A 10,014-nucleotide genomic window follows, 5' to 3' on the forward strand; every position below is an offset into this window, starting at 1 on the left:
TGCAGCCTTAGCACGATAACTTCCTTTTTTTCTAATAGAATACAACATGTTCTACTACGACAAGCTTTGACCAGCCGTAGTGACACTTTTGGCTCGCCCCAATGTGTGGTCATTCCTAGGTGGTCCATAGATCTATTTGTATATTTTATTACTTTTTAGGTTCTTTGTACTACTATGGATGATTATTGATATATCAAAAAAATCGCGAAATAAATAAATAAGCCAAGCTTTCGCCTCGATTTTAAAAATGTCCAAAGGGCCATCGGCCATGACGTGCAGCTGGTCGTTGGCTTGGCTAGTGAACTCCGTGTCCGACTGGCTGTACGTACGTTACGCGTATATATCTGTATGTGTGACTCCGTGTCCAACCGTGTTGTACCATGTACGTACGTACATCTAGCTAGGTCTCCGATTCCGATCGATACCGCGAGTCCGTTTACGACTTCACCTTACTGGTGTTTGAGCTTTGCGTTGCTGCTGGTTCCATAAATTAATTAATACAAGAGAGATCGAGGCCGGAGCGCATCGCACAAGACAAGTTCGAGGATCCTCGCCTCGGGCCGGCAGAGCGCGCGCGGCCAAGTACCACAGAAACCGGCTCGACGATCCGCGTCCGCAGCATATGCACTAGAGTCAATGAAGCTTCATACGGCCGTCCTGGGCGTCATCCTCCTCCTCGCCCTTGTTCTAAACCCCAATGGCGTTGAGGCACGGCCTGCCCCTGCCGACGGCCATCAGAAGAAGTCGTCAAGCTACAGCTTTTTCGTCTTCGGGGATGACTTCGCCGACAATGGGAACCTCCCGCTAACCGACCCCGTCACCCAGATGTCACGGCAGTGGGCGTACCCCTACGGCTCCTCCTATGTTGACTCCGATGGAAACCCACGGCCAAATACTCCGTCGGGACGCTTCTCCAACTACAAAATTCAGTCCGATTTCATTGGTATGCATCTTATGATTATTTCAACTAGCTAGTATGATTATTTATGATTTCCAATTCGCTATAGTATATATACTCACACATGTGATCTCTTGTAACTTTCAGCAACGATCCTGGGGCTCGAGGAAGCACCTCCAGCCCACGCCCTCACGGCGGAGAAGACCTGCGACCCTTCCGGCATGACCTTCGCTCATGGTGGCGCTGGCGTGCTGGATACCACGTCGGCACACAAGGTACCCACCCTTGCCAAGCAAGTGGACACTTTCAGGAAGATGGTTAAAGATGGAATCATCTCAGAGAAGCAACTGACTCGCTCCGTGGCCCTCGTGGCCATCTCCGGCAACGACTACTACGGGAACACCGGCGTGATTGGTCTGAGTGCCCCAAACGATGTAAGTAGCTACCAGCAGACCAAAACTTTGAACAGTTTATTTATTTATTTATCTCTGCTTCTTGCTTACTAAATTTGATACTATCATGTATGTATTCAGATCAATGCTTATATTGCGAAGGTGACCAAGGAGATTGCCGACAATGTGGACCAACTGCAGAAGCTCGGGGTGACAAAGGTTCTTGTCAACAACTTGCACCCAATCGGTTGCACGCCATCGCAAACAAGGACCAGCAACTACACCGCGTGCGATGTTTTCGGAAACCTAGGTGCATCTGTCCATAACAATAACTTGAAGCAAGTGATGGCAGCAAAGAAGAATGTCCACATTGTCGACCTCTACACTGCCTTCAGTAACATCGTGGATAATGTGCCAGGTACGTACATACATGCATGCATCTGCAAGCCTCAATGCTATTAAGTATAAGATTTCTAATCTATGTATTTGGTTGTGTGCTTGAAATTGATGTGAACAAGTTTATCTGATGTACCTATAGGTAAAGGCCAAGAGCTATCCAAGCAATTCAAGCGGAAGTTGTCGCCGTGCTGTGAGAGTTTTGATTCAAAGGGTTACTGTGGACAACAAGGCGAGTCCTCGGAACTTCTTTACAGCGTGTGCGACAAGTCCAAAAAAAATTTCTACTGGGACGACATGCACCCAACACATGCAGGGTGGGAGGCAGTGATGAAACAGGTTGAGAAGCCCTTAGGGGAGTTTATAGATCAAAACTAGCTAGGTTCCAGGATCTACATAGAGCCATGCCTGATGCCTATTTTTTTTTGTTTCCTTTGGATTGTATCTTGGACTACTTAAAGGCTATAGTTTTTTGAACTCTGTAATAATACTATATTTTTTTTGATAAAGGATGCTTTATTACTTTAATAAGCAATTACATCCAGCCTCTGCGTAACCAGGATGCGCACAGCCGTTTTGTTGTCTCAAGTCCAAAAGGATAAATAAAAAAACTAGGCGAGATACATATCGGAACGATGAATCATATAACGCCTAAAGTGTAGGTGGGGCATCTATCCGTAGACTATGCTGCCACCCATGTAAGGAAAAAGTATCCCTCGCCGTAGGCTCCAACCGTGCACAGACCTCCGTACATAGCTGTCGGTTCTCCACTCGCTGTAGAGGTAACCATGAACGGAGAATACCTGTACATCTGTAGATGACCTGCAACAAAGAACAATTTTTGTCATTAAAGATCTTGTCATTTCTACATAGCCAGAGCGCCCAGATAACTGCTAGCGCTCCCACCCTAAGAAGCAACTTAAACCTTGAATCTATACCATGAAGCCAATTGTCAAAGACATTGGCGACACTAGTCGGAGGATACAAGGTAGACGCTACTTGGATGACAGACCATATAGATCTCGCGAACTGGCACTGGAAGAATAAGTGTTTGATTGTTTCGTCCTGATGACAAAAAACACACCGTGTACTTCCATGCCAATTCCGCTTAACAAGATTGTCTTTGGTGAGAATAACCTCACGATGAAGATACCATCCAAAAAATTTAATTTTTAATGGTATCTTCATCTTCCAAATCTTCTTATTGTTGTCAACTGGTAAGTCAGAAAGAAGGATCGCATTGTAGAAAGATTTTACGGAAAAGGTACCATCTACATGAAGGTTCCATCTAAATTCTTCTGGTTCAGGTGATAAATGAATATCTCCGAGCCGTTGAATTAGGGTATTCCATGCCACAAGTCTTTGTCCAAGTAAAACCCGTCTTTACGTCACATTCGGAGGTGAGGTAGCCATTACAGTAGCAATGGTATCACCTTGGCGACGAGTGATACGCGTACAGCACGCGTCCGTTGGGAACCCCAAGAGGAAGGTGTGATGCGTACGGCGGTAAGTTTTCCCTCAGAAAGAAACCAAGGTTTATCGAACCAGGAGGAGCCAAGAAGCACGTTGAAGGTTGATGGCGGCGAGATGTAGTGCGGCGCAACACCAGGGATTCCGGCGCCAACGTGGAACCTGCACAACACAACCAAAGTACTTTGCCCCAACGAAACAGTGAGGTTGTCAATCTCACCGGCTTGCTGTAACAAAGGATTAGATGTATAGTAAGGATGATGATTGTTTGCAAAGAACAGTAAAGAACAATAGCAGCAGATTTGTATTTCAGATGTAACGAATGGACCGGGGTCCACAGTTCACTAGAGGTGTCTCTCCCATAAGATAGCATGTTGGGTGAACAAATTACAGTCGGGCAATTGACAAATAAAGAGGGCATAACAATGCACATACATGATATGATGAATATTGTGAGATTTAATTGGGCATTACGACAAAGTACATAGACCGCTATCCAGCATGCATCTATGCCTAAAAAGTCCACCTTCAGGTTATCATCCGAACCCCTTCCAGTATTAAGTTGCGAAACAACAGACAATTGCATTAAGTATGGTGCGTAATGTAATCAATAACTACATCCTCGGACATAGCATCAATGTTTTATCCCTAGTGGCAACAGGACATCCATAACCTTAGAGGTTTCTGTCACTCCCCCGATTCACTGGAGACATGAACCCACTATCGAGCATAAATACCCCCTCTTGGAGTTAAGAGCAAAAACTTGGCCAGAGCCTCTACTAATAACGGAGAGCATGCAAGATCATAAACAACACATAGGTAATAGATTGATAATCAACATAACATAGTATTCTCTATCCATCGGATCCCGACAAACACAACATATAGAATTACAGATAGATGATCTTGATCATGTTAGGCAGCTCACAAGATCCGACAATGAAGCACATGAGGAGAAGACAACCATCTAGCTACTGCTATGGACCCATAGTCCGGGGTGAACTACTCACTCATCACTCCGGAGGCGACCATGGCGGTGAAGAGTCCTCCGGGAGATGAATCCCCTCTCCGGCAGGGTGCCGGAGGCGATCTCCTGAATTCCCCGAGATGGGATTGGCGGCGGCGGCGTCTCTGGAAGGTTTTCCGTATCGTGGCTCTCGGTACTGGGGGTTTCGCGACGAAGTCTTTAAGTAGGCGGAAGGGCAACGCGGGGGGCCACACGAGGGCCACACACGCCAGGCCGGCGCGGCCAAGGCCTGGGCCGCGCCGCCCTGCTGTGGCGGCGCCTCGTGGCCCCACTTCCTTTCCCCCTCGGTCTTCTGGAAGCTTCGTGCAAAAATAGGACCCTGGGCGTTGATTTCGTCCAATTCCGAGAATATTTCCATTGTAGGATTTCTGAAACCAAAAACAGCAGAAAATATCAACTGGCTCTTCGGCATCTCGTTAATAGGTTAGTGCCGGAAAATGCATAAATACGACATATAATGTGTATAAAACATGTAGATATCATCAATAATGTGGCATGGAACATAAGAAATTATCGATACATCGGAGACGTATCAGCATCCCCAAGCTTAGTTCCTACTCGTCCCGAGAAGGTAAACGATAACAAAGATAATTTCTGGAGTGACATGCCATCATAACCTTGATCATACTATTGTAAACATATGTAATGAATGCAGCGATCAAAACAATGGTAATAACATGAGTAAACAAATGAATCATAAAGCAAAGACTTTTCATGAATAGCACTTCAAGACAAGCATCAATAAGTCTTGCATAAGAGTTAACTCATAAAGCAATAAATCAAAGTAAAGGTATTGAAGCAACACAAAGGAAGATTAAGTTTCAGCGGTTGCTTTCAACTTATAACATGTATATCTCATGGATAATTGTCAACATAGAGTAATATAACAAGTGCAATATGCAAGTATGTAGGAATCAATGCACAGTTCACACAAGTGTTTGCTTCTTGAGGTGGAGAGAAATAGGTGAACTGACTCAACATAAAAGTAAAAGAAAGGTCCTTCAAAGAGGAAAGCATCCATTGCTATATTTGTGCTAGAGCTTTTATTTTGAAAACAAGAAACAATTTTGTCAACGGTAGTAATAAAGCACATGTATTATGTAAATTATATCTTACAAGTTGCAAGCCTCATGCATACTATACTAATAGTGCCCGCACCTTGTCCTAATTAGCTTGGACTGCCGGGATCATCGCAATACACATGTTTTAACCAAGTGTCACAAAGGGGTACCTCCATGCCGCCTGTACAAAGGTCTAAGGAGAAAGCTCGCATTTTGGATTTCTCGCTTTTGATTATTCTCAACTTAGACATCCATACCGAGGGACAACATGGACAACGAGATAATGGACTCCTCTTTAATGCATAAGCATGTAGCAACAATTAGTGTTCTCATATGAGATTGAGGATATATGTCCAAAACTGAAACTTCCACCATGATTCATGGCTTTAGTTAGCGGCCCAATGTTCTTCTCTAACAATATGCATGCTCTAACCATTAAAGTGGTAGATCTCTCTTACTTCAGACAAGCCGGACATGCATAGCAACTCACATGATATTCAACAAAGAGTAGTTGATGGCGTCCCCAGGAACATGGTTATCGCACAACAAGCAACTTAATAAGAGATAAAGTGCATAAGTACATATTCAATACCACAATAGTTTTTAAGCTATTTGTCCCATGAGCTATATATTGTAAAGGTAAAGAATGGAAATTTTAAAGGTAGCACTCAAGCAATTTACTTTGGAATGGCGGAGAAATACCATGTAGTAGGTAGATATGGTGGACACAAATGGCATAGTGGTTGGGTCAAGGATTTTGGATGCATGAGAAGTATTCCCTCTCGATACAAGGTTTAGGCTAGCAAGGTTATTTGAAACAAACACAAGGATGAACCGGTGCAGAAAAACTCACATAAAAGACATATTGTAAACATTATAAGACTCTACACCGTCTTCCTTGTTGTTCAAAACTCAATACTAGAAATTATCTAGACTTTAGAGAGACCAAATATGCAGACCAAATTTAGCAAGCTCTATGTATTTCTTCATTAATGGGTGCAAAGTATATGATGCAAGAGCTTAAACATGAGCACAACATTTGCCAAGTATCAAATTATTCAAGACATTTTAGAATTACTACATGTAGCATTTCCCGATTCAACCTTCGCCATGAATACTATGAGTAAAGCCTAAGGACATATTTGTCCATATGCAACAGCGGAGCGTGTCTCTCTCCCACACAATGAATGCTAGGATCCATTTTATTCAAACAAAAACAAAAACAAAAACAAAAACAAACCGGCGCTCCAAGCAAAGCACATAAGATGTGATGGAATAAAAATATAGTTTCAGCGGAGGAACCTGATAATGTTGTCGATGAAGAAGGGGATGCCTTGGGCATCCCCAAGCTTAGACGCTTGAGTATTCTTAAAATATTCAGGGGTGAACCACCGGGGCATCCCCAAGCTTAGAGCTTTCACTCTCCTTGATCATATTGTATCATCCTCCTCTCTTGATCCTTGAAAACTTCCTCCACACCAAACTCGAAACAACTCATTAGAGGGTTAGTGTACAATAAAAATTAACATGTTAAGAGGTGACACAATCATTCTTAACACTTCTGGTCATTGCATAAAGCTACTGGACATTAATGGAACAAAGAAATTCATCCATCATAGCAAAAGAGGCAATGCGAAATAAAAGGCAGAATCTGTCAAAACAGAACAGTCCGTAAAGATGGATTTTATTGAGGCACCAGACTTGCTCAAATGAAAATTCCCAAATTGAATGAAAGTTGCGTACATATCTGAGGATCACGCACGTAAATTTGCATATTTTTCTGAGCTACCTACAGAGAGGCAGGTCGAAATTCGTGACAGCAAAGAAATCTGTTTCTGCGCAGTAATCCAAATCTAGTATGAACCTTACTATCAAAGACTTTACTTGGCACAACAAAGCACAAAACTAAGATAAGGAGAGGTTGCTACAGTAGTATACAACTTCGAAGACTCAAATATAAAACAAAAATACTGTAGTAAAAACATGGGTTGTCTCCCATAAGCGCTTTTCTTTAACGCCTTTCAGCTAGGCGCAGAAAGTGTATATCAAGTATTATCAAGAGACGAAGTATCAACATCATAACTTGTTCTAATAATAGAATCAAAAGGTAACTTCATTCTCTTTCTAGGGAAGTGTTCCATACCTTTCTTGAGAGGAAATTGATATTTAATATTACCTTCCTTCATATCAATGGTGGCACCAACAGTTCGAAGAAAATGTCTTCCCAATATAATGGGACAAGATGCATTGCATTCAATATCCAAGACAATAAAATCAACGGGGACAAGGTTATTGTTAACGGTAATGTGAACATTATCAACTCTCCCCAAAGGTTTCTTTATAGCATTATCAACAAGATTAACATCCAAATAACAATTTTTCAATGGTGGCAAGTCAAGCATATTAAAGATTTTCTTAGGCATAACGGAAATACTTGCACCAAGATCACATAAAGCATTACAATCAAAGTTATTGACCTTCATCTTAATGATGGGCTCCCAACCATCCTCTAGCTTTCTAGGAATAGAAGTTTCAAGTTTTAGTTTCTCTTCTCTAGCTTTTATGAGAGCATTTGTAATATGTTTCGTGAAAGCCAAGTTTATAGCACTAGCATTGGGACTCTTAGCAAGTTTTTGTAAGAACTTTATAACTTCAGAGATGTGGCAATCATCAAAATCCAAACCATTATAATCTAAAGCAATGGGATCATCATCCCCAATGTTGGAAAAAATTTCAGCAGTTTTATCACAGGCAGTTTTAGCAGTTTCCGGCAGTTTTGCATGCTTTGCACTAGGAGTAGTAACATTGCCAACACCAATTATTTTATTATTGATAGTAGGAGGTGCAGAAACATGTGAATCATTAACATTACTAGTGGTGGTAATAGTCCAAACTTTAGCTACATTATTCTCTTTAGCAAGTTTTTCATTTTCTTCTCTTTCCCACCTAGCATGCAATTCGGCCATCAATCTTATATTCTCATTAATTCTAACTTGGATGGCATTTGCTGTAGTAACAATTTTATTTTCAATATCCCTATTAGGCATAACTTTCGATTTCAAAAGATCAACATCAGAGGCAAGACTATCAACCTTAGAAGCGAGAATATCAATTTTATTGAGCTTTTCCTCAACAGATTTGTTAAAAGCAGTTTGTGTACTAATAAATTCTTTAAGCATAGCTTCAAGTCCAGGGGTGTGTTCCTATTATTGTTGTAAGAATTCCCATAAGAATTAGCATAACCGTTACCATTATTATAAGGATATGGCCTATAGTTATTACTAGAATTGTTCCGATAAGCATTGTTGTTGAAATTATTATTTTTAATGAAGTTTACATCAACATGTTCTTCTTGAGCAACCAATGAAGCTAACGGAACATTATTAGGATCAACATTAGTCCTATCATTAACAAGCATAGACATAATAGCATCAATCTTATCACTCAAGGAAGAGGTTTCTTCGACAGAATTTACCTTCTTACCTTGTGGAGCTCTTTCCGTGTGCCATTCAGAGTAATTAATCATCATATTATCAAGGAGCTTTGTTGCTTCACCAAGAGTGATGGACATAAAGGTACCTCCAACAGCTGAATCCAATAGGTTCCGCGAAGAAAAGTTCAGTCCTGCATAAAAGGTTTGGATGATCATCCAAGTAGTCGAGTCCATGGGTTGGGCAATTTTTAACCAAAGATTTCATTCTTTCCCAAGCTTGTGCAACATGTTCATTATCTAATTGCTTGAAATTCATTATGCTACTTCTCAAAGATATAATTTTAGCAGGGGGATAATATCTACCAATAAAAGCATCCTTGCATTTAGTCCATGAATCAATACTATTCTTAGGCAGAGATACTAACCAATCTTTAGCTCTTCCTCTTAATGAGAAATGAAACAATTTTAATTTTATAATGTCACCATATACATCTTTATACTTTTGCATTTCACACAATTCAACAAAATTATTGAGATGGGCAGCAGCATCATCAGAACTAACACTAGAAAATTGCTCTCGCATAACAAGATTTAGTAAAGCAGGTTTAATTTCAAAGAATTCTGCTGTAGTAGCAGGTGGAGCAATAGGTGTGCATAAGATATCATTATTATTTGTGGTTGTGAAGTCACACAACTTAGTATTTTCAGGAGTGGCCATTTTAGCAGTAGTAAATAAAGCAAACTAGATAAAGTAAATGCAAGTAACTAATTTTTTTGTGTTTTTGATATAGAGTGCAAGACGGTAAATAAAGTAAAGCTAGCAACTAATTTTTTTTTGTGTTTTGATATAAGTGCAGCAAACAAATAAGTAAATAAATTAAAGCAAGACAAAAACAAAGTAAAGAGATTGGAAGTGGAGACTCCCCTTGCAGCGTGTCTTGATCTCCCCGGCAACGGCGCCAGAAAAAGAGCTTGATACGCGTACATCACGCGTCCGTTGGGAACCCCAATAGGAAGGTGTGATGCGTACGGCGGCAAGTTTTCCCTCAGAAAGAAACCAAGGTTTATCGAACCAGGAGGAGCCAAGAAGCACGTTGAAGGTTGATGGCGGCGAGATGTAGTGCGGCGCAACACCAGGGATTCCGGCGCCAACGTGGAACCTGCACAACACAACCAAAGTACTTTGCCCCAACGAAACAGTGTGGTTGTCAATCTCACCGGCTTGCTGTAACAAAGGATTAGATGTATAGTGTGGATGATGATTGTTTGCAAAGAACAGTAAAGAACAATAGCAGCAGATTTGTATTTCAGATGTAAAGAATGGACCGGCACTACTA

The 10,014-nt window shown here is 41.3% G+C and overlaps 1 protein-coding gene across 1 annotated transcript; it reads left to right on the top strand.

The window, feature by feature from the left end:
* The first annotated feature begins 636 nt into the window (after positions 1 to 636).
* LOC124686437 (GDSL esterase/lipase At5g03610-like) lies at positions 637 to 2,064 on the top strand. The gene is made up of 4 exons (XM_047220384.1): positions 637 to 943; positions 1,046 to 1,332; positions 1,432 to 1,708; positions 1,829 to 2,064. Exons 1-4 carry the CDS (start codon positions 637 to 639, stop codon positions 2,062 to 2,064), a joined length of 1,107 nt encoding a protein of 368 aa, XP_047076340.1.
* The last annotated feature ends 7,950 nt before the right edge of the window (positions 2,065 to 10,014 follow it).

The sequence above is a fragment of the Lolium rigidum genome, chromosome 2, assembly GCF_022539505.1.
Source record: "Lolium rigidum isolate FL_2022 chromosome 2, APGP_CSIRO_Lrig_0.1, whole genome shotgun sequence".
Lineage (NCBI taxonomy): Eukaryota > Viridiplantae > Streptophyta > Magnoliopsida > Poales > Poaceae > Lolium > Lolium rigidum.